General features: G+C 46.9%; 1 protein-coding gene and 1 pseudogene across 1 annotated transcript; one reads left to right on the top strand and one right to left on the bottom strand.

The window, feature by feature from the left end:
* Window positions 1-263: 263 nt before the first annotated feature.
* LOC144116403 (uncharacterized) lies at window positions 264-4,922 on the bottom strand (annotated as a pseudogene).
* A 2,111-nt stretch (window positions 4,923-7,033) lies between these two features.
* LOC144116394 (collagen alpha-1(V) chain-like) lies at window positions 7,034-17,989 on the top strand. The gene is made up of 5 exons (XM_077651161.1): window positions 7,034-7,063; window positions 14,918-14,990; window positions 15,160-15,397; window positions 16,539-16,797; window positions 17,897-17,989. The coding sequence occupies exons 1-5, from the start codon at window positions 7,034-7,036 to the stop codon at window positions 17,987-17,989; spliced, it is 693 nt and encodes a 230-aa protein (XP_077507287.1).
* The last annotated feature ends 6,807 nt before the right edge of the window (window positions 17,990-24,796 follow it).

Raw genomic sequence — 24,796 nt, 5'->3', positions numbered from 1 at the left:
CTCTTATTCATAAAACACGGCCAACAAGAAAAATGCGTAACCAATTCATCAAACGCCCTTTTCAGACTGACCGGCGCACTTGAAGTTTGATGCAACCGGTAAAACAGTGCGGCCTCAAATACGCCGGCGCGATCGAAAAATGTCTCCAGCTTTGCAGGTTCCTAGTTTGCACCACAGGTATTTTAATCTGAGGCTTGCGTTGCTTACCCGCAGTAGTCGCTCGGCGTGACAACCGCGGAGCTGGTCACCCTAAGCCGGTTCAGCTACCCCTGCTGCTGCTGCTGTAGTGCGCTGGAGGCCGCGTATCCGCGCACTTTGCCCATGATCTTGAACTTCCCCTTTACTTCCTGCAGCAGGCCTGACTGCAGCACGCCGGAGTTGGTGCCCAGGAAGGCGGCGCCGTTGCCGCGGGCCTGGTTGTAGAAGTACGTCCGCTCGAAGCCCTCCTCGACCTGCTGGCCCTGGGTCTGCCGGAAGCCGCCGCACTCGCAGAACTGGCCGCCGCCGCCTCCGAGCAGAGGGCCGCCATCCGCAACCAAGGGAACGCCTACAGCGGGGCTTCCGCCGGCCGTGCTTCCCTCTGCCCTGGCCGTGACCCTGGCCTCTCCCGCAAACGAGGCCCTTGCCCTGGCCTTGGCAGCTCGTGTTGCACACTGCCAGCGCCAGCAGCAGCAACAAAGTTGTCGCCTGTTCCGGATGAGAGAGCAGAACAGGGCGGGCGGTCTTTCAGTCTCACAAGTCACATGTGGAGCGGCAATCGCCTTTAAGAATGACTCTCCGCGTTACTCGTCGACGTCTGCCCCAGGACGAGGCATTGTTGGGGCATGCGACACAGCCGCAGTGATACAACTTGCAAATTTATGCAGTCGGCCACAAAATGAAATTGCGTATAGTGTTTTGGGTAAGGGGCTCATATCTCATGAACGTGCTTATTTTTTATAGCGTTTGCTTCGTCCATCCCGTCTGTAGCAGTCTCCATCTCTCTATGTCTGTATATCAACAGCACTTCACTGACTGATTGTTATTGCATGACAAGAACGCCGCTTGGAAAATCACAACGATAGTAATTCCAGCTGGTGAATCCCCGTTCTGCACCTCAGGAATGCTATATACGTATACGTGTGTGCGTGTGTGTGTGTGTGTGCGCGCGTGCGCGCGTGTGTGTGTGTGTGACTATTACACTTAGGCTATTTGTTGCAATTAGACACTTGTAGCCTGCCGTTTCTAATAGCCATTGCCATATCAGTTTTCAGAATTACGAAAACGCGATCACCCTCGCCGCTCTGGCTAATGAAAATTTGTATTTTTGCTTTGCCTACATGCTTGCAGCCGATGCAGCCAATGCAGCGCATGTATTTTCGCACGATCAAAAGACACGGCAGCTGCCGAGGGCGGCGTTGAAGGCCCGAGGGAAGCGTATATAGTCCCCGTTCCGTTCTCTGTTTCGGTATCGCTTGCAGTGCCTTATGTCCCATTGAAAACAGCATTAGGAATGGGCCACGGGCAGGCGCCCAAAGACTAAACTCTTGGATGATTAGAAGGGGTTATAATGGGCGCATCCTAAAATAATACGGAGTCCAGCACGCCCCCGCCCGTGCCCACACTTCCAGCGGTCTTCCTCTTCCTCGCTGGCCGGACTGCGAAGACGATGAAAAGGGCTCAACTAGAGTCACTAAATAAAACTTAGAGTACCGACACTGTAGCCCGTCGGTAAGCAGGGGCGGCCATTTTGGTGTTTATCATTGTTGTCAGATTGCCGCTTCTGCAACTTCGCCGCTAATTTCTGCCCAACCATTTCGTAATCAACGCTGCTAGCCATCCTGACGCTGCTGCGGGAATCGTGCGGCTTGGAACTGCTCAGATGCGAAGGGTACAGCCGTTACCATCAGTTTATGCTTTCGTCGTGGAGAGACACTCCTTGCATTATGAGCTTAAATATTCCAGGTTATTGTTGATTATTCTGGGCAAATTTTTCTTAACTCTCCACAATCGGCGTTGCACTGTTCGTATGCTTTATTATATATTGCGATAGGCGATCGCCTCCTCAGTAGAGGCTGTTGCTATAACACTTCATGGGTTGAATTTTAAACTTGCTTTTGTTTCCTAGGAGCTAATGTGTCAACACTGCGGGAGTGTTGCTAATGGCTCAATGTAGGAAGCGGTCGAGTGCAATGCTACTACGGGTATCTTCGCGGTGACTCCAAAATTTTACAGGAGAAATTTACGTGGGCTCTGGCTGAGCAATTCACGGTGATTAAGGCAAGGGTAACCCCGCTGGAGGTAAAATAACGCTGGGAGCGCTGGTGACTGCTTCAAACAGTGGCTTAATCTTGAAGCGAATGGCAGCGAGCCGTCTGCACGCGTATTCTCAACATGCAGCCGGTGTTACTCGATGGTCAGTACGCTTCCTGAGCACAGTAATCACTATAATTATGTGAAACTTTGGGAGCTGGTTACAGGTAATGGCATTATCGTGCGATACACTAACGCGGGCATTCGATTTTCAGCGTCGGTTTTCGTGCATGCACCTGCTCGCCGGCTGAATTTTGGGAAGCACATAGCGTGCTTCTGCTAGTCATAACTTGAAAAACCTTGCCACCCGACCGCAAATGCTTTCAAATGTGGGGAAAAATTGCTTATTGAAAGTACGGAAAGGAACACAGCTCAGCACGCGCTGGACCAGCCACATGCTTTGGATTTTATTTTTCGGGAGAAAGAGACAGCGAATTGTAAAGTGCATGCTTCACTGATAGTGGTTCTGGGCAGTATCCATACACGTATTTCATTCCACATTGATTGAAAGAACCGCAAGGAAATTATGGGAAACCCTAACATCTGGTGCTGGATTACCTCACTTAGGAATACTGGAAATAAAGTGCGGTATACTATTTCATAATAACAATGATGATGTGCTATTTAGCTTAAGTCTAGCTTGGATAGTTTATCTAGTTTGTAACGCAGTGGAACTAACCAAAAACTCGACACTGTTCTCTGCAATTTCATTAAGCAGTTTTCATTTACTGAGACTCAACTCTATAAAAAATAACCACTTTCAGGAGCCAAAAGCACTTACCGCGTGAAAGCAGCGCTACGAATTCAACATCCCAACAGAATATTTTTATTCACGAGATAACACCTTACATAAAATACAAATTCAGTCAGTGTTAAAAACAATGTGGACAAATGACAGCATGAACAATGTGAAGCCTTTTGAGAACACTGCAGCTGCTACACAACCAATGCTTCATATAGTTCGAGATTACATGAACTAAAATAGCATCAGATGAAACCAAACTTCTTCATGTAAAAAAAAAAGCAATTTTATACTTTTGCATGAAGCAAGAAAAAATGATTGCCATACGAACAGGCAACTGCCTCTGCCTTTTTATTCCACTGCTGAACTTAAGACTATAGCAAGGACATCATTGCAATATCACTTGTGTGCGTGCACACGCACACAGACACACACACACGCACACAAAGTGACCAGGCGCTTGGGAGAATATCAGTAAATACACTTCCAAGGTAACACATAGAAAAATTTTGTGCGGGCACATGTACACATAAAAAAGGCCATGTTACTTTTGAAAATATGTAAACACATGGCTGAAGTCACATCATGCTGCGGATCTAGGAAAACAGGCCTTTCAAGAATATGATCGCAACGAAAAAGAGGGTCATTCAACTAAATTATAAAATCCATAAAAACAATGAGCCACAACCGCCGCAAGTCATAATATAGACCAGGTCAACAGTCATCAGAACAATTCTAGGTGGCGCATAATAAATCCTCCATTTCTTCACAAACAATTCAGACCAGCATAAACATGAAGAAAGACTATTCCACTCCGTGACAGTTCCAGAAGAGAACTTCACTTAAACCTATTGGCTCATGCAAAAATTGGGGCTAATAAAAGCTCGCGTACACGTGTTGTTTTAGTACAGGCCAATTCGATACAATTAGGAATATCTGCTTTCAAATTGTTAGAGATGTAACTGTGAAGAAGTACGAGACAGCTAACTTTTCTTCTTATTGCTAGAGGCTGTTAATTACTGTTTTCAGTTAATGCATTAGGAGAATCTGTCCAATATTTTTTGCTGCGTGCACTCCACTTGTGCGATGTTCTGTTTATTATGCGCATGCCACACTGCTTCCGCATGTTAAAGCAGAAGCCTCTAATCGCTCATTGTCAAGGTCATCTGCTGTTAGCAGAAACTGTCACAGCTTTCCGGCCTCCTGACTGGTCTCCTCTCTGTTGTGACGTCACTGATTGAGGTTGCCTCCCGATTCGGCACTGTGTGGCCTGACGTCACCGTCTGCTTGGGTGTGGTGTGGCTGCGACGGCAGTTTACTTTGCGGTATCGTGCGGGAAGGACCCCTCGTCTCGCCAAACAAGTCTCCCAACACGCGACGTGCAGCAGCGGCTGAACGCAAGCAGCTCTCAAGAGAGGCTGAGCGTATACGGTCGCATGTATCAGGGCGGCGAGGCGCGTCCGAGTTGTTTGCCTCCGCGCTGTTTCCGACGCAACAAATTGCCATTGGCAATGGTGTGAGGCTTCCGCCGTTTCACACTTTAGTCTCGAAAATGTGTTTTCTGTAATTATTCTTTGAGACCTCACACAAGTCAGGTACGCACACAATTCAGTTTCAAAGCTTTTAATAAACCATACTTTTCTTCATGCTGATGAGCTGAAGTCATCAATATGAAAGGACCAAGTAACTTTGTTTGTGAGGGTTAATGCGAAGTATTTGTAACTCTCTACCTACAAAATAAGACAGTTGCGAAGTGTATAACTATGAAGCCTGGGCTCTTTCTTTGTGATTTGTTACAATACAGCTTTCTCTTGCCTAATGTCCATACTCCAGCGCTCACACGAGTCGGCAACTGCTGCCACGGATTTTTGTAGTCACAGAAGGTCATGGTTGCTTCCTTCCTCTTTGAAAACAATCGTCAGCAAACAGCCTCACAAATAAGGCCTTTTCAATAACATCCACTATGTAACCTTGCGTCACTAGGACATCTTGCGCTTGAATCGCTTAGCGATTGCTTGTACCCAGGTGCACCAATCATATATGTTGGTTCTGTAGGACTTGTGCCAGTCGAGTGCTGCACCACGATGTCGTGATGGCCTTCAGCATAGTGAGACGTTCCATCCAGTTCGCGAGGGAGGCGACGCATTCGGCCTCTTCAAGGACCCTGTCAGGCTCTCTCGCATGGTACCTTCAAAGGTGCGAATTGCTGTTGTAGTGTCTCCAAACAAATGCATTTGAAGTGCATGTGTGTTCCGTAACAGAGCTTGGGCGAATTGGCATTGCATTTCTGCAATCACACCGAAGATGCCAGTTGAAGAATAGGGACGTGTCCCGCTGTCTTCGTCTCTATATGGGTGGAGTCGTGGCTTATGTGTACAGCTAGGACCATAGTCGCCTCTTGTTGTCTTGCTGGACTCTTAAAGCAGTAGTCGCGGAACATGTAGTGCTCCATTGGCTGTTTGATCTAGTCCGTGATCGTTGCTCAAGTTCAATGCTTGCAGTAGCGTGTGCAGCTGCACCCTGATGTCCTTTATTTTGTTCCGGAGGTCAACAACGGGGCTTGTATCCACGTCCGTAGATGGCTGCGCCATATTTAAAAATGTGAGGCCGACAAAATAAAGCCTAGAATATTCTTTATCTGCCTTTGCCACGTGCACTTCTTCATCGCTCTCTTCTGCATGTGCGCTGCTCCAGGGCACCTGATCACGATCACATTCTTATGGAGGCAAGAAACATAAGCACCCACGTGGACGAAATTTCGGCATATGTTAAACGTCTCGAGGTGGCCTAAATTAATCCCAGGCCGTTCATTGCGGAATGCCTTTTGTTTGCTTTCACTTCTGTGCTCTGCAGTCAACAAACATTTTAGCGAATCTGAGACATAGCCGCTCTCATCCCTACACTTTTGGATCCATATTTCGCCTTTGCGGCCTTCTCCTTGCTGCTGAGCTTCCGTAGTGCAATTCGTAGCCGCAGCATGGGGAAAGCTTGGGATAGGCGCCTTTACAGATCATGGCAATGTGCAAAGCTGTATGCGAGTTTGCACGTGTCCAAGGTAGCATTCGTAAGCGAGGAGAGGGAAACAGTTAAGGCCACTTGCTCGTGGTCACGGAACACCTTATCGGCATGTTGCAGCAGGCTCACAACGTGACGTGAAGGACGAGTGAGGGGGCTCGGTTGTGGCTGCGACCGATACGATTTCAGCTTTAAAAGCTGGTTGTTTTGCTCTACAGGCTCCGCTTCAAGACTCTCCTTGCATGTGTTGCATAGCTTGTACTTCTTGGTCACGCTATGGGTGATGTACCCGGACACATAAACAAGCGATTAATTTTGCACCTCGTCAAGGGGGGGGGGGAGCATCATCGTCAAGAAGGCTGCCATCCAAGAGCTTATCTTCTGCTGCCTTCACACTGTTCTTCAAAGCTGCTTTTTTATTTCAACAAACTCAATAAGGTCTACTGAGTCATCGATGTCATAGTTGCCCTTTGTGCTTGGTTTAAAGAACTGGCTCAACATTATGAGCCTCTGCATCAGTTTAAACTCTAGTGGCCTCGGCACTGCGTGTCTCGAGCGAATGCAGGAGAAGAGGTTCTCCAGGGCACCCTGTGTCATCCTGCACAACACAAACTTGAACTTGTGCCCACTTAGAAGCTGGTGTTGAATGTGGAGTGCACTAGGCGTTGTGATGAGCACACCAGCTTGGAGAGGCTTCGACATTTCCTTCGCGTTACGGGATTTTATGGAAACGTGTGCAAAAATCTCTATGAATTCCTTGAGAAAAGCCACTGCCTCATCATGCGCATCCTGCTTGAAAAGGGTAATTGCAGTGCCGATATACCGTGATTTGATTAGTGTAAACCACCGGAACACACCTTCTACAAACCAAGCTGTGGTTAGAGCCTATGATTGCAGGAGCCGAAGGCTCACTAGGGTACGCATAGCCGCACCAACACTGTGGTTCAGAACTGCAGCCGGAGAAGCCACATTCATTTTGGCAAAATGACCAGGGTCACGCTGTGCAGGTTTCAGGTGAGAAGCCAACTTAAGGTCCCGTTCTGCGTCGATTACAGAAAGTTCCCTAATGTGCTTCACAGACACCTGCGAGAAGCACAAAACAGATTTGAAAACGGTTTAAACCTTGCCGTAGTTTAAAAGACCACAGCTTAAGCAATGTCACAATGTCCCTGTTTCACTGCAAAGTCAAATGTGATTTTGAACAAAACTGAAGTTTGAAGTAAAATGCAAGTTAATGTGGCATTCAATCATGCCCACTAAGTCCATCATTAGAGAATTAGGTTCCTCAATACAGATTGGCAGCCTGATTACCCTGACCGTACGGGGCATCAGCCAAGAAGTACAGCTGTCGACCACGTTGGCCGCACACGGATGCCGGCAAAGACACCAAGGGCTTGACTGAGCGAGTTACAGAGATCCCAAATCTCTTCCACAGTCCGTTGTTGCTGGGCCTAATGTCAGAAATCACAGCATCCACGTGACACCCAGCCGCTTCACACTTTTCAATCACAGAAAACAGGACATCTTTAAAAAAAAGAGCCATCGATAGAGTCCCCTGCAACAGAATGAAACCAAAAAATGCCAAATGGGTTGAGGTTGATTTACTAAAGAAAAAATGTACAAAGATGAGGCTTATGCTGGTTTACATTGTACACAAGGCTGCAGTCACGTTTTCAGTTTGTAATGGAAAGAGAAGTGGGCAGAGAAACTGATGACTGAGAGGCGATACAAAAAGTGTTAAAAACAAAGCAGCATTAAGAGAGAACAGCCGCACTACAAATATCTGGCATGGCACAGTTCTCCACGGAAGAAAGAAATTCACAGGAAATCAACATTCAGCCACGGGGGCCCCTCACTTGCTGTTTCCCCTGAGCATAATGAAAGTACAGCAATCTTTATTGCGTCTTGAAAGTAATAGAATGCTTCGGCAGCTACTATGTGACACAAGTCCTAGTTCAATGATAAGAGAAAGTTTGTCATGTCTGGTGAGGACTGTGAAATTTCCTTTACTTTTCGAAAAAGCATCCCTCGCAGCCTGAGTAGATTTGGGACATTAAACCCAATAAACCGAACAAACGTTTAAAAGTTGTGTACTTATCAGGTGGTTTCAGGGTTTCCCTTTCAGTATACCCCGTAGTTCAAAAAAAACCCATTGGCATCATAACAAGCACAAATGCCAACATCACGCTGGATTACTTTGGCTTCCACTGTACGCATACAGGAATATTAAAAAACATGTTGGCAATTACACTTTTTGTAGTGCAAATTTCGAGCTCAGCTGTTGAGATATAATCTTCTTTGCAGTGATATCATCTCTTACTGCGGCAATTATGCCTTGGAATCAACCTGAAGGCAGAACGAAAACACAATGCAAATTATAACAGGCTGTCGAGAAACTTGTTTTGAAATGCCCTACGAAGAGAAATTCCTGCACCTCTACACCTTAGATTATTAAAACACTTACATTATTAAAACAGAATGAAGAACTATTATTCTCTTTATTTTTTAGCGGGAGCTGTTTGCGATTCTTTCTCCAGGGTAAACAGCTGCGGCATTCGCGTCATAGAGAGGCGTAATCAATGAATCTAGCGTTCGCGGAAAGACAATATTATCCCTGTGTACTCGGGCCACGAGGACTTGTGAGCCTGGGAGAGGGGGCTCTTGGGAGTGCGCCGGCTTCAGTCACGTGATATAGGTGCACCTGGAACCCAGTGCAGAGGTGGGGCGGGGGTTCTGCGCTGCAGATATTTCACTGCCCCTCCGCCGGGTATTCCGAAAAATGTGGGAGTATTTAAAGCGGCTTTAACGTCGACTTCGCAAGCACTCGCAAGCCCAGCCAGGTTTTGCCTTTATGCAATTTTCGCATCCTAATTGAGATTTCTTCATATACCTTCATTCACCAATTATGCAGAACTCTTTTTCTTTAGTAGTACATTTTTCAAAGTACATTTCTATTTGCATAAATGATCTTTACAGTGTGCATTGCTCTCAGACGTGTCTTCGATGCGAATCAGTTGGCACTATAATATGTTTTTTATTTTTTCTGCCTCTGTGGCTGAAAGTGGGGCTTTCAACGAGAAGAGGCAGGGTAGCTTTGAGTTCAATCCTACTTGCTTTTACAGGGTCCTGTTAGATGGAAGGGCCCAAAGGCTCGGACGGACCAAAGAGAGAGGGTGTATGTATTTAACCGCTAGTTCTGTCAGTTTTTAATGTTGGCTATAGCCTTCGCTGTCAGTTGGAGCCGACGTTAAACGTATAAAGAGCCTTAGCTCTTACTCATCACGTTTCGAGATTTCGTTGGGTCTGCTGCCACTCTTGATACCAGCGCCATCTGTGGCTGCAACTAGAAAACAGCGCATCTCGGATTGAGACTTGCAGCGCCATCTACAATAGCATTAATATAAACAATTAACCACGTGCCGCGTGCCAATGATGACGTCACGGTCCTATATGGTGGATAGAGGTGGAACGACATGAGTATGACGTTAATGGTTTCGGTTTCTCGAATCCAAGAAGCCCGCCATTAAAATTGGCTGTGCCCCTTCTCATCCCCCCTCGCCCCCCGCATGGAATCGCGCAACATTTCAACCTTCAATAAATATTGGTTCCAGAGAATTGTAGCGTGTATCATTCTGTTTTGAAATGAAAAGGTGGATAATAAATGCAAGAAAACAAAGAATAATTGCGTTGACCTAGTTTTTGCAGTACAAAAATAAATATCTCAGTTAATTGGTCGCTCTGAATTTCCCTTACTTGAATGCCGATTTTTGTCTCGCTTTTTTTTTCGTACGCGTGCTGCGTCTTGTGTGCAAATGCCGTTGGCTTTTGAGCAGGTATTATATTTTCATTTCTTTGGGGGGAAAGCGACTGCAGAAACCTGAAGGAATTCCGGAACATAAAGGCGTTCAGGTAAATAAATCCCAACTTTTTATTCCAGGGAAAAGTGGCATATTTGAACATTCAGCTCAAGCATGAGACTCATCGCATACTCGCTCCAAACCCAGCATGTGGGAAAAAAAGCAGCAACATCAGGATAACGAGCAAGAAAATTTAACCCCTGCAGATAAAGTAACATATAAGAAGTAAAAAAAAACTGAAAAATAAACGGATAAATTGAATAAAAAATCTAAAAGGAGGGGACCATCTCTTATCAAAAGCATGACAAACAATCGTAACAAAAGCACTTATACATGAGAAGCAAAAGCAGTCAGAAACCGAAAAACGACAGGCACTAAAAAGGATAAAACCAATAACAAACATTCTCCTAAAGAACAACAACAAACAAACACAACAGACGGCCGCTAGAAATGGAGGGCTGAAAGTCGCAGAGTACAAGAGGTCGCAAAAAGTTATCAAGAAATGAAACTTCAATTCTACGGAGGGATACCAAAGAGTGCTAAAAAAAGTGTTTCCCTTATTTTTATTCATAAAAGCCTCAAGTATTTCACGTGCCACCTGATCGCAACTCGAGTCCAGAATCCTTATTCCGTTAAGCCTTGGCTCACACATTCATTCTTTACAATGGGGAGGCAAATTCGGCCCGCCTCCGTTTTCTAGCGATTTCTGTCTTTCTTGATCGTGTCCTTGTTAGCACCGCCGTTCATTTCATCATGCACCAACTCACCCGTCAGGCTGTTATTCTAAATAAATCCCATTTTCCACAGCTGGCACTGCAGCACAGCAGACACTGCGGCGCAAAATAATGTTATCATTTTCTTTTTTGATGCAGGGGCTAGCCGGAATGAAAGGTGAAACTGGACCTCACGTAAGGAAGTATAATATTTTAGCGAAAAAATACCACTTTGGTTCTCCGACCATAACCGGTAATTTGAACTTCCTGCTTTTTTTATTTGTTACACGGACTCGCAGGTCCCCCGTGAGTATACCGTTTAAGAAATCTCTACTAGCATGATAGCTATGCGTGATGTGATTTCTTACTCTTGCCAAGTGAAGTACGTTTTTGCTTTCATCTGCTTTTTGTTCATATATGTGTGCATGGTCACTGTCACCAATGATGGACTTCGCTCAAAATATTTAGCATGATGTTGACAATAACCGAAAGGCAAAATCTATTATTTAGGCGCGCTGCTAATATGTTCTCAGACGAAAACGCATCTCGGAAGAGAGAACGGTTACGTAAATAGTATCTTGAAGGTTATACTAACGTAACATCTGGAAACGAACAGTGCATTTAAAGAAGCGCAATAGCTCTGGAAATCATTTCGCCCATTGCAGGACCAATTTCACCTGGTAAACTCGCCGAAGTTAACTTCTATATATGCCGAAGTGGCTATTAATTCTAGACTCCTGGAGCTTGCTTAAATACTAGGCCATATCATTCCAAAATGCAAACCATATTATTACAAGAATTCAACTGTTCGTCGAAAGGTAGCACTGTTTGAAGCCGTTGTCTTTCTTCCAATCGGAAACTGTGGGTGCCGGAAGCTTTGACCTGAGCTGAAAGTGGAAGCGTGAAGAGGAGAGATGTATCCTGGCGGCATTTTAGGTATAACGAGACAAACATCACAGTATAGTCAGCAGACGACCATAATGAAAACTGTTTATACACAACTAATCACTAATGCTCTTTGAAATGTCAGGAGCTAGAGCATAGCTTAAAGCGACAATCTCTGGGCTCTCGCGGCTAAGGAACGCACCTACTCAGTATTCCCTTAACGTCCGGAAGCTTTTAACCAGACCTGATATCGCAAACCACACGAGTTTCCATTTCGACCCGCCACGGTGGCTCAGTGGTTTTGGTGCCCGGCGGCTGTGCCCGAATGAGCGGGTTGGAATCCTGACCTGGCGGTAATGGAGCCGAAATGCAACAGCGCGGCCGCGTGCTGTGCGATGAGAGTGCATCTTAAACAAACCAAGGTGGTCGAAATTAATACTCGGTCCCCAACTTTGGCGTTCATTCATTGCCCATCTGTACCACATTATAATATTTTTGCATTTACCTGGCGCCGAAATATGGCCGCAGCAGCCGAGATTTTGTCCCGCGATCGTAGGCTCACAACTTGAACGGTAAAACCACTGAGCCATGGCGGTGGCAACGAAACATCTTGTGCAAGGTCAATAACCGCTGACACCTTTATTTTACGACGTCAGCCCTTTTCAGTGGAGGCAACCATTTTTTTTGTATGCTGCGGAACTTCGCTATGGCTAAGTCGAAGGGGGTCCAAGATCATTTCGTTACGACCGCTACTTCATTACAGGCGCATTAAAATTGGCCGCAGCTGTCACATGTCAACAGGTATCCTGGCAAGGTGTAGACCGAGGACAACATGTGTGGCGTTTAGTCTGCCACCGATCTGTGTTTGGGCAGTCTCCAAAACTCGCACCAAACGCTCCCGACGCGGCCCAATATAGGTACACGATATACACATGTCAGCCTTCTCATCACAGGCGCATTTTTTTTCCCGCGGGGCCTAGCTAATGACTCTTGAAGCAATGTTGTCATAGAGGACGGGATGAAACTCATCTAGAATATTTGGCCCAATGTTCTCGGTTCTGAAGCAGATACGAACACAGGTGAAAGAGGGCGCGGCGGTGATTCCCCGGCTGTAGTGGCCGATTTTGTTTTCTTCCCCGCATGACACATGAGCTCGCAGGCTTCACTGCATGACAGAACTGAATATCTGGGGACGACTACAGTAGACTGAAGTCTACCGCAGAACCGTTCATAATTTCTGAAAGCTCCCTCAATTGCTTCGGATACATATGTCTCTTACCTTATTTCCTGTTCCTTGCACACTGCGGGTGACGGCACTAGTGATTGCTTCTTTGTTGCCGAATATTGCAGACGGCTGGCGCGAGGCGACGTCAAAGCCCCTCGCTACCTGACACTTTGTACCCGATGCGACCGCTTCGATTGTGGCCGTGTTCTGGTGAACGGAAGTCAACTTAGGCTTTTTGTTTTCAGCCGCTGTCACTAATTTTGACCTTGTGAAACAAGCGGCGTGTCGATGTCGTCAGGCCGCGAAAACCGAAACTGGTGAGCACACGGCACCTAAGAAGCACAGCACGCTCCCAGCGAGCCAAGCAGATCGAGTGGGTTGGAGAGCGGGGAGCGCCAATGACCTTGGCGACTCTGTCGAGACGCAACATGCAATGCGCGCCGCCTGAAGTGGCATTCTTGACTGGGCCGCGGGCTCGAGTTTCGGTAAAAATGGGTGCGCGGGCATCTCACGCCGAAGCCGACGAACAGTGAAGGGAAACGCTCATGCGGGCCTCATGCGAAAAGTATGTTTGTGCGGCGTTGTAGCGAGCCCGTTATGCGCGGCCATTTCAATTTTTCGCATCGAATGGCTACAGAACGGCGGCGTATCGTTACAAACGGATAAACTCAGCACGAAATGGCCAGTGATGCTCAATTTTTTTCATTATGTCACGTCGTAGGAAGTTTTTCTTCGTAAAAACGAGGTAATTAATACATGATCACCTATAGGAGCTTCGAAGGGGAACAGGTATTCTTTTGTTATATCCATTGTTTCGTTATAAACAGTTTTGTTATAGCTAGGTTTAACTATATAGCTTGAATTGTCTATTCGTGTCAAACTCAATGTTTGCCGTGCTTTTTCTTCAAGAAGCGTTGTGTAGTGTAGGAACGGAAAGAATATCGGGAGAGCTGCGAAGCGCCAACCGCATGTGGCAATAATTCGCGGCGACACTGTCACTCATTGCGTCGCTCAGCTTCTGGGTTTGCAGAAAATTTCGCTTATAGCCCGAAAGTACCTCACGAGACTGGCCAATGACAGAATGCTTTGAGGGTACGTAACTTCCAATCTAGATATTTTGAGAGTAAAGATTGTTTTTCTAGCATGGTTTCAGCGGGAGAAGCCGCTCACGCTTACTACGTCTGAGCCATGCATGCAAATAGTTCAGTAAATAATTGGTAGGAATAGAACAAGAAATCCTGTTGTGTAGTATGTATTGTTATTTATTATGCAAAGAGAAACGTCACTTATTGCAAGTGTCAGCACCGTAGAAAGTAGTTTGGCACCACTGCGCCGTGTCTCTTAGAAATGCGATGTGTTGCCAGAGGAATTCTCATAAGGGCTTTTATCGTTGTTTAGTCTTAAAAGGGGGTGGGAGGGGGGGTACTAGCATCGTAATAGTCCCCTGATGACACGAGGTGACAACGGTGATGCGGCGGCAACATAGCGGCACTGCAAATGCGCCGCTCTGTCGCCAAGTCTCGTGGCTTCGTGCGGGTGTACCAGCGGCCGCGGTATGCGAATGCCGTCGCCATCGTATGTCACGTTGCCAGGAAGACGGCGTCATGCGGTTACCGCTTTACATCTGTCTTGGTGATGATCCCACTATGATGAAACAGGCAGTGTCACCTGTAGGTTGAAAATAAGGAAATAGCCGCATTCTGCTGAACTTTGTGTCGGCAAACCTTGAAAGTAATCGTGAAACCAAACTTCACGATGTTCATGAACATATAATGCTGTGAAGTGAGCGCACTTTCCTGGAGAACCTGAAGTCCACAGCACCGCACAAACACCACGTTGCAGCATGCTGCACTGTGGGAACAAGTACCCAGGATCTGCGTTCTTGTCGGAGCAGAAAGATAATCGACCTGGTCTCAGGGTTGTTCACACATCTTTCAGTAATGACCGCTGCGAATTAGTGAATACGGTGCGTGTGTAAGAAGTATGTCTCTCTCTTCACGTACGTTGCAGCACGCGGGAGTCAAATCCTATGCAATCAGACTGTTATTTTCAAGCATAGGGACAAGTTTGGAGGTGCGAACAAAGAGCCTTGAACAGGCACTCTGTACGGCACTCAGTGTAACGGACAGGTTAGTCAAACTAGATACCGTGATTCCTTCATAACTCGCATCGCGTGCGTGATTCTCAGGGTCCGCTGGGTGAAGGCGCTCAGATTCCCCCAGAGATTCTGTTGCAGAGGGACCTGCACAACAGGTTCACACGTAGCCTCGAAAAAGTAGACAACGCCAGCACGGAAGAAGACTACGCGGTCATCACTTGAGACGACGGCAATGACGACGATGACAAGAACTCTACGGCCGCCGCGGAGCCAGTGGACGTAGTGGCGTACGAAAAAAATCAGCCGAACGTTGACGCACATCTTCGCTAAAGTGTACATCTTGCGGCCCGAGATAGAGCAGATCCGGCGCCTCTTGGGCTCCAGGCCCAACCCGTCTCGATCGTGCCGCGACCCGTGGCTCGCGCATCCAGACTCATCTGATGGGTGGCACTGGGTGGACCCCAACTGGGGCGTGCCAGACGACGCAGTGCGCGTCTTCTGTGGCATGCGCGCCGGCGGAGAGACCTGCGTGTTCGTCGACGGGGACACGGACTCGGCGCGCTTGTCCAGGTGGGTCGGCCGGAGAAGTGTGTTGGCCAGTGCAGCGCATAACCATGGCCTTTCTTTGAGTAGTTTTATCAGGTTAATTCTCGTTCGCCTTCTATCCAAGGGATCATTTTTTTTCAGAATAACGGACAGTTATTTTTCTTCTTCCGCGATATGTGTGCGGCGAAATTGTTTCGGTGTGCGAGATAAACGAATGTGCCTCTCATAGCCGGACCGAAAATTGTGGTATTTGAAGACGGCCTTCTTATCGCAAGGAGACCAAGATAACATAAATGCAAAGGTTTCATCTTGGGCCCTTTTCTTTGGTAGTGGTGACAAAGAACGTGCAAAGAAAACGATGACAGGAAAAAGCGAGAAGCAGAAAAGACAGTCATTTAGAGCTATAGCTGGCCCCTAAAAAAAATAGAAACAATGTGTGAAGTGGCTCATTATTCCCGACTAGACATTCCCGACCAAAAGGGTTTATGTCAGAGCGTATATTTCAGTTTTTAACATATTAGTAAACTAACACTAACGAATAAACTTTTTTATCTTTTATTTTAGGAGCCAAGATTATATTGCAAAATTGATGTCCGTCAGCATCTAAGGTGAGCTGCGTTTATGAATATTCTGGAAAGGCAGCGTGTTTCGAAATAGTCTATGTCCAAAATACGCATTTGAAAGCTTGTTGAGTTGGCTTTTCCGCATTGCTTACTGACAGCTATCAACTTCGCAGCATAATCTTGACTCCTAAAATTAAAAAAAAGCAAGAAGCTAATGATTTTATTGGAGCCAATTAATCGTCGAACTATTGATCCTTGTGAGGTACACAGTGTCAATCTTGCTGTACAATCTAGCTTAACAGACCGCACCGATGTATCTTTCACAGTTCTTCACCCCCCCCCCCCAAAAAAAAATATCCAAAGGTTAATAAAATCACCCTGTATGTACAAAGAGTATGTTCGGCAACACGAAAGGAATAAATATAATAGGCCCCGTGCCTACCGAGGGATGCGAAGCCCGAGTGTTGCCAGCTAAATGCCGAAAGTTGTGAAATAAACAATTCTTGAGCGGCTAACTTTGCACGCGACAACTTATCAGAGCCTCTGAAGGCAGCGCGTATGATTGCAATGTTTCCTAAACCAGCGTCCGCCTCCGCTGCCAGCAACGCGTCCTCGTGGTTCAGCAGCCTGAAAGGTGGCTTCCGGCTGCGCAACCGAACCGTGGGGGACGTGCAGCTGCGCTTCCTCAGCCTCCTGAGCACTGGCGAGTACCGGAACTTTACCTTCGTGTGCAACAACGTGAACGCCTGGTACAGCCAGCGTACCAAAGACCACGCACGCGCTCTTCGCTTCCGGGGCCGCAACGACGCGCAGATGAGCTTCGGGAAAGACAGTTGCAGGGTGCCCGTGAACGATTGCCAGGTGGGAACGCTTGCCGCGGACTTTAAGACGCTGCTTCTTTGCATGCCTCTTCAAGGCGCCGTTTTATTCCGAAAATGCGACGAAGCTAAACGAAACGCGGCAGTAAGTATACGCGTGCACATCAGCGGTGGCTTGTGCTTTCAGTGAACGTTCAGTCGTGCTCCGAAAGGATTCAGTGACAGGCGTGAACAGAGTTGTTATTTTCTTTCCTGGACATGTAAAAGGTGTTAGGCACTGCAAAGGCTGTAATTTTCAACTTGTACTCTGACTGCTTGCAACGATAGAGATAGGTGCATGCCCGCTCAAAATGTGGAGACCTGCATTGATAGATATGAATGCGCAGTTATCATTTAGCGCCGTCCTGAAAATCTCAAAGCGCATTTTCAAAAAGACAGAATTTTACGCCTGGGACATCAAAAAAAAAACACAATCTTGGGCTACGTTACAAAGGTGCATGCCAGATATTATACCTCGCCCGATGCATTTTGCTTTCGGGCTGTTAGGCGGAGTTTTTGCCCTTACGGCTCCGATGATGTGCGGCGGAGTTTGTAAATGGCGTGGATTTGGGATGTCCGTTGGCAGAGCCTTCTCCGGAGAATGCGCAACGTCCGCTACAAAGCCAGCTTGACCTTTCACTACATGGCATTCAGGGATTAACCCAGGCCGCATGGAAAACGAGGCCTTCTTGTCGCAATAAGATGTGACAGAAATTACGAAAATGAACTTTGTCGTGCTAGTTATTAGCCATCAGTGAGAAAATTGACGGAGCAGTGCCTCGTTGCACCTGAATTCATAGATTAGAGAAATCTAAAATACAGCCACACGAGGAGCGTTGTGAGTTCCCCCTATACATGGTGTGCGTGCTCTCGTACTACACATATGCGATGTCCGTCATGATGATGATCATTTTTCTGGCAGCTCTGGAGGAAGTCGCATTTGAAAATGGTGAAGGTATGAAAGGGGATGGCTGGAGGAGGGGGAAGGGGAGTTAAGACGGTGTCTCACAAGGCCACTTCGAGCAAGTGTATGCCCCGCGTTCAGCTGCACATAGCAGCGGATGCAATTGTTTAATGTGTGTCTTTCTGTATGGCGGTGCTAGACAATCGCTGTAGTCTCCCTGATCCCTGCTTTGCGTTCCGTCGCTCAAAATGTATCTGCAAACAGGCGCAGTGAGAACCTTTCGGACATCTAAATGACATCAATATTTTTATTTATTTATTTTTTTTATTTCCAATACTGCAAGTCTCATTATGAGACCATAACAGGTGGGCAATCATTCGTACTTTGAGTTTAGAGTAACCAAAAATGCATCATAATTACATATTAGAAATAAACTAGTCAAGAATTATAACAAACGAATTAGCAGGTTAACATTCAAAACATCAAACTCAAAACCCTGCGTTGGAAAACAATCCTAATTTCATAATCTAATAATGGTGGTTCATAGTAGCAGTTAGTCCAGCAGGTATAATATTTTACATCTGTATCAATGAACAAGCCAACAAAAATAAAAAAAGATGGCCTCTTCGAGCAGGACACGCACATGCACGAAAACAAAATGAAAATTACATGGGGATGGAACGTGAACAGGTTGCACTACCGGCTGGAAGGATGGACGACGATCACCGGGTTACCGCTTTGGGACAGATTCCATTGCCTTGAGGTTAAAAGGGGAAATTGAGCTGGTGATGTATGAATCCAGTTGGTTTAATTTGCGTAGGACTAAAGCTGAAAATTAATGCTTGAAGGTCTCGGTACGACATGAGCATTCGTTCAGTGTATGCTCGTGTTTATGTCCTGTTTGCCATAACTTTGAAAGAGACACATATTTCAGCGGGATTATGTTCTAAAGATTGTGTAGCAACAAGAATAAAATCTTAAGACAATCTTTGCTCGCCTTAGATAATGATTAGAGAAGGCTGCAAGGTTGGTAAGAGAACCTGAATATTTGTATTTGTCATGGTTGAGCCTTACTACTTTTCGTTGAAGCCTCTCTAGGTACATTGTGTTTGTTAGTAACTGATTGTGGGAACTAAACAATGTTTGCATACTCATGACCGGTTTCACGAACGCGGTAGAAGCCAACATTTAGGAGTTTTCGGTGCTAGTCGTAGGTTATCTTGAACACATTACAGAAAATAAGCAACCTATGGCAATTAGCGTTGCTCCAACTGAAATATAACTGATTACAGTGGTCAATTATAGCCACAAAATAGTAATTGAAAAACTACAGAATATTAATTGATTATTCTTGCGTTATTTGCCTTCGAAAGGTTATTGCCACGGCACATATTTACTGAGGCTAAAATGAACCACTGAAGCTCAATTGCTCAATATGCTAACGTGATAGCGTTAAGGCTCCAGTTCCGTAGAAAATCTGGCGTCATCAGCGTCGGCGCTGTGAGCGAAAAATCACCGGAGAAGCAACCTAATTCGGCCACCTAGGTCACGTGACCTTGTCGTGTTATCTCAACCTGCCCACTGGATTGTGAGCCAACTCACCACCACCGCGGCAGGTGGCAGTTAAATTAATGACAGGTCGCTAGAGCTTGCTCAGTAAGGGCGGCCTGCGTCGCAAAAGCGCCACCGGTGGAAGCACCTGCCATCGCAGGGCAGTGGTGCATGACTTAACCGCTGCAATCCCTGCGCCGCGAGTGGTATGCGCATTCCCAGGGATCTGTGAATGTAAAGTCGAGAATGACTAATCCCGCACACATGAGAATTAACGCCCCCTTAACGCTATCGCGTCATACCCTTAAGGAGGAGCTTAAGTGCCCCCTCCAATATATGTTCAAAGTTAATTTTCAAGAGGAGTTGTTTTTTGAAGTTCGACCAGCGAATACAACTTTAAAAAACAACTGCTCTTGAAAATTAACAACTTGAAGGAAAAATTGGAAGAAGCCGCCGAGTTCGGTGTAGTTCCGGCGCCATGTGACACGGTGGGGAGTGCCTACAGAGTGTTCACGTGATACTTCTCGGGGCGAGAATTGCCGTAGAGGACGGTGGTCACCCGGCTGTGGTAGCGACATGATCTCTCACGATGCTCCTCTACAGCCAGTTCGTTCTTGCTCTTTAACGAAGGGAACCTCGCCGCTAGCACCGGTATTTGCCGTCATGTAGAGGTTCTCAATATTGTGCTGTTGGTTACTATCATTTAGAGAAAAAGTGATTACACACTAAACACAAATCAATGCAGATGGTGTTTTTAGCTTGTCCTCTAGCGACCTCTCAAATCGAGGTTCGATATACACCATTAGACTTGGGGTAGATTTCAACCCCCCAAAATACGAAGGACTTACGGTTGGCGAAGGGAGCAGATTTGGTGTAGATATTTACACCAAAAAATACTAGCACTTGCGGTTGACAATGGGAGCATATTAGGTGTAGATTTTTACACCAGAAAATACGAAGCACTTCCGGTTAGCAATGGGAGGTTTCAACTGCGCCGATACGCTGAGCGGTGGCTGCAGTGTCGTCTGTATGCAGGCGCCAAGATTTCGCAACGCCGGCATCCAGGAGGAGGAGGTGATGACACCGGTTCGTTTTTCCATATTGCATTTTTGCTCTTTCCTACAGGGGTACTAGAACTACTAACTATATAGGCGGAACGGTGCTAGTTCGTTAATGACTATAATCAGGTTCGAATGCGCTTTGTAATCACGAACAAAGCCCAATCGAACTTCAATGTTGAGATATAACAACTGGCCCCGTTCCGTCCATGCCGTTACGAAGTAGTACTGTAAGGAACAGGGAAAAACGCTGGATACAAAGTGCATCGGACCGCTGTCTTCACCTCCTCCTGGATGCTTGGGTTGCACGATCGTGGCGCGATACATACACACGACGTCGCAGTCACGTTGCAGGGTACTTCCGTACATCGCGGAAACAAAACGAGACCAGCGGCGGCTGCAAGGAAACGTCTTTAATCTGACTCTGCTGTGTGTACGGCACTTCTGTAAAAAATACACAAACCATGACTCCGGCGCTAGCGGAAAGTATCTTGACGGGGTGGTTTGGAATGGGCAAGAAAAGCAGAGTTGGGGAGACGACCGGCAATGAAACTGAAAGCGAGACCGTGGTAACGTTTCTAGGTGCCAAATTCCTGCAACACACTTTTTCATCTTCTCTTCTCGTAAAATATACCATCTCTTCACTGTGGTCAAAAAACCAAATCCCTGAAGTTAAAGAACCTGAATGGTACACAAGCCACTTGCGGAAAGCTCCACATTGGACAAATAATGTTTGCTATCTCTATGCCTTTAGAAGTTTTTAAAAATAATGCATTTGTATATTGTATCCTTAAAATCCGTTCATTACGGTCACTTATTTTTGCAGTCCATAATGAACCTTTTTAAAGAAAATTTCGAATTCCGTACTGCACTCGCGCATTGAAAATATTTTTCGAGCACTATCTTTATCCGGTCTATAAGTCCTCAAAGTTGATAAAAGAAGAAAGATTCGCAGTAAGGATTACACAAAAACATAGCATATAGCTTGTGACTGTGGTGTTATTCTCGAACAAAAATATAGTTCTTGGATTTTACCTGCATAGTGCAACGTAGCAGTGTAATTTTCTTAGGCATTTTTTTCCGAGACTGCAGTTTTAGGCACTTCACAGAACTTTGTTACTAGCACGTCCTCAAAACACTGTTCGCAATTTAGCTTGTGCATGCGACTTACATTCATTCCATTGGATGTTCGAAAACACTGAATTACACAGACCACCGCTACAAATAGCACTGGATTATCACAAATGTCAGTTACTAACCTACACACATAACTGAAATATTAACACCAGAAGCATTAAAAAGCTGCTTAACATGTAAAGCTTATTCAATTGAAAATAAATTGAAGAGCCTGCGTAAAATGAACAAAAGGTCACAAATATCTGTAGATTACAATTTTATTTTTTTTTAAATGGAGGACAATAAACAGCATTTGAAACCAGAATTCTTGGAAAGGTATTAGAGATAGGGACTAACTTGAAATCAGGACCTAAAAGTAATTAGGAGCCGCGTCGTTGCAAGGAACGGACGCGTCTACGGGAGTCAGAATTAGGCTACATTTAAAGCGAAAGCTTTTCTGGCCGCGAACTTGCGATTTCGCCGTAGCGGTGCTCCGGGGAGGCATATGACGTCCCCACGCGCGTATTGCTGCGGATATTACTCTCTCTCTTCCTCCCTAGTCGCTACTGCGCACGCGCCACTAGTAGCACCAAGCCACAGGAGTTCCGTCGCTGCGCATCGCCGCGGTTTTCCCCAAAATCCAACTTTTCATTTTATGTTTTCTTTCTTCTTTCCCGCCCTCCTTTATCCCTTCCTTTACGGCGCGGTTCGGGTGTCCACCGAGATATGTCAGATTGTTACTCTGCTTCGAGCGCTCGCCTCACCATCTGGCATGATGTCAAACCGCGCGGCTCGCCGCCGCCGTTTGGTATGACGTCACACCGCGTTCCTCGTTCTCGCGTCAAGCGCAGTTGGAGTATAGAGAGTCTCGCTTTGGCCGCTTCAGGAGGCGCATCCGCTGCCGCTTCCGGTGGTGGTGGTGGTAAAAACATTTATTAATTATAGAGAGAGGTGTTGGGGTCCGTGACCTGAAGGGTCACGCCCTTACAACCACTAGGTGGGGATGCCTAGTCAGGCACCCCATTGGCGGTTGCCGCAGCCCGGGCACGCTGCGTTAAGGCCCATTGGGCCTGGAGGGTGCAGCAGCCAGACAGGGTCGCCTCCCAGTCCTCTCGGGTGGGGTTTGGGATAGGGGGTAGGGATGGGTTCTGCTGGCAGGCCCACACCATGTGGTAGGTGTCCGACACCTCCCCACAGTGAGAGCACCGCCCGTCGAATTGAGGATTGAAATGCTTTAGAGTTGCCGGGCACAGCATCGTGTTAGTGAGCAGGAGCAGGAGTACCCGCTCGTTGGCCTTCCCCAGCCCTTTGCAAGGAGTGGGAAGAGTTTGGTGGGTGGATTTGTAGTAATCGCATATTTCCTTAAAAGTGTAAACCGGATTGAAATCGGAGTCCTGGTCATCGTCGGGTCCCGAGGGAAACGCCCGGAGAGAGAGCGCGCGGGCGGCGGCGTCGGCTGCTTCGTTTCCGTGGAGGCCTTGGTGACCTGGAGCCCAAATAATAGCTCGGTGCGCAGGATCGGAGTCTCGGCTACAATTTTGATAGATGCGATAAGCCAGGGAAGTAGCCCACCCTTGCTCGACGTTTCGACAAGCCCCACACAAGCACACATCCCCAATTGGACCACCTTTCGCCAAAATTTCCCATCCGACGCCAACACGAACATCACAAAGAAAGGCTACACGAATTGGTCCCAGTTAGTCATATCGCACCTTCGCTTCCGGTGAGATCCTGCCCTTTCCAAAATTATACACAGTCGTTTCCTTTTCGCTTATTATATAATTCGCTTCCGTTCCAAAGCAACCGAGCGCTATCGCAACTTCATCAGCTGTTTCCTTGTTGCGGCGGCACGTCGGGTGCGGCGATCGCCTCAGTGGTCGAAGGCCGCGGTGCCCCATATCGGCAGCCACCATTAGGTGTGCTGCCTACTCCCTCCGTGACGTCATGCACCTTGACCGAGCGGAGCGGAAAAGCCTCTGCTGGAATCGCGTGCTCAAGGCATCAAAATGGGTCTTGCATAAAACGCCACCCGCCACGGTGGCTCAGGGGTTAGTGCGCTCGGCTACTGATCCGGAGTTCCCGGGTTCCAAACCGACCACAGCGGCTGCGTTTTTATGGAGGCAGAACGCTAAGGCGCCCATGCGCTTTGCGATGTCAGTGCACGTTAAAGATCCCCAAGTGGTCGAAATTATTCCGGAGCCCTCTACAACGGCACCTTTCTTCCTTTCTTCTTTCACTCCCTCCCTTATACCTACCCTTACGGCGCGGTTCAGGTGTCCGCCGTTATATGAGACAGATACTGCGCTATTTCCTTTCCCTAAAAACCATTTATTATAAATTGTTATTATAAAACGCCACTGCACTGTGATGCGTTCAGCGTAACGCTAGGTGTGTTCGATGTGGCGCCTGCCGTGGAGGCCGCCCGTCGCTCGACCACAAACGTAGCCATGGAGATGGAGGTTTTCGCTTTCGACCAGTGTTAACCTGAACTAACCCACCAGCAAATTTTTTTAGGAAAGGAAATGGCGCAGTAGCTATCTCACAATTCTCGGTGGACGCCCGAAACACGCTGTAAGGGAAGGGATAAAACAGCTATTGAAAGAAGAAAGGAAGAAAAAGGTGCCGTAGTGAATGCCTTCGCAATTAGTAGTAGTAGTGGTTTATTAAAATATTTATCAAATGGTAGGATAAGGTTTTTGCTAGCCCCGGCATCAGCCATCGAAGCTCAAGCACCTGAGCTGGGGCATAATAATAATAATAATAATTGGTTTTTGGTGGAAAGGAAATGGCGCAGTATCTGTCTCATATATCGTTGGACACCTGAACCGCGCCGTAAGCGAAGGGATAAAGGAGGGAGTGAAAGAAGAGAGGAACAAAGAGGTCCGTAGTGGAGGGCTCCGGAATAATTTCGACCACCTGGGGATCTTTCGCACAGCACACGGGCGCCTTAGCGTTTTTCCTCCAAAAAAACGCAGCCGCCGCGGTCGGGTTCGAACCCGGTTACTCCGGATCAAAAGTCGAGCGCCCTAACCACTGAGCCACCGCGGCGGGTTGAGCTGGGGCAGCGGAATTAAAGGATAGCAGGCAGAATGAGAAATGAAATGAAAGTGGCGAAGGGGAACAGGAAGAAAGGATCTGGGTAGAGGTAATATAGACAGTCTATTTACACAGTAAGAATGGTGTACAGGTTGCGCGTGTGATTAGTAATTGAAATTAAAATTGAAAATTGGATTTCGAGGAAAGGAAATGGCGCAGTAACTGACTCACATCTCGGTGGACGCCTCAACTGCGCAGTAAGGAAAGAAAGGAGGGACAAGAGAAGGAAGAAAGAAGTGCCGTAGTGGAGGGCTCCGTAATAATTTCGACCACATGGG

The sequence above is a fragment of the Amblyomma americanum genome, chromosome 1, assembly GCF_052857255.1.
Source record: "Amblyomma americanum isolate KBUSLIRL-KWMA chromosome 1, ASM5285725v1, whole genome shotgun sequence".
Lineage (NCBI taxonomy): Eukaryota > Metazoa > Arthropoda > Arachnida > Ixodida > Ixodidae > Amblyomma > Amblyomma americanum.
Note: the sequence above shows the minus strand (reverse complement) of the source record. Positions and strands in the feature narration are given on the sequence as shown.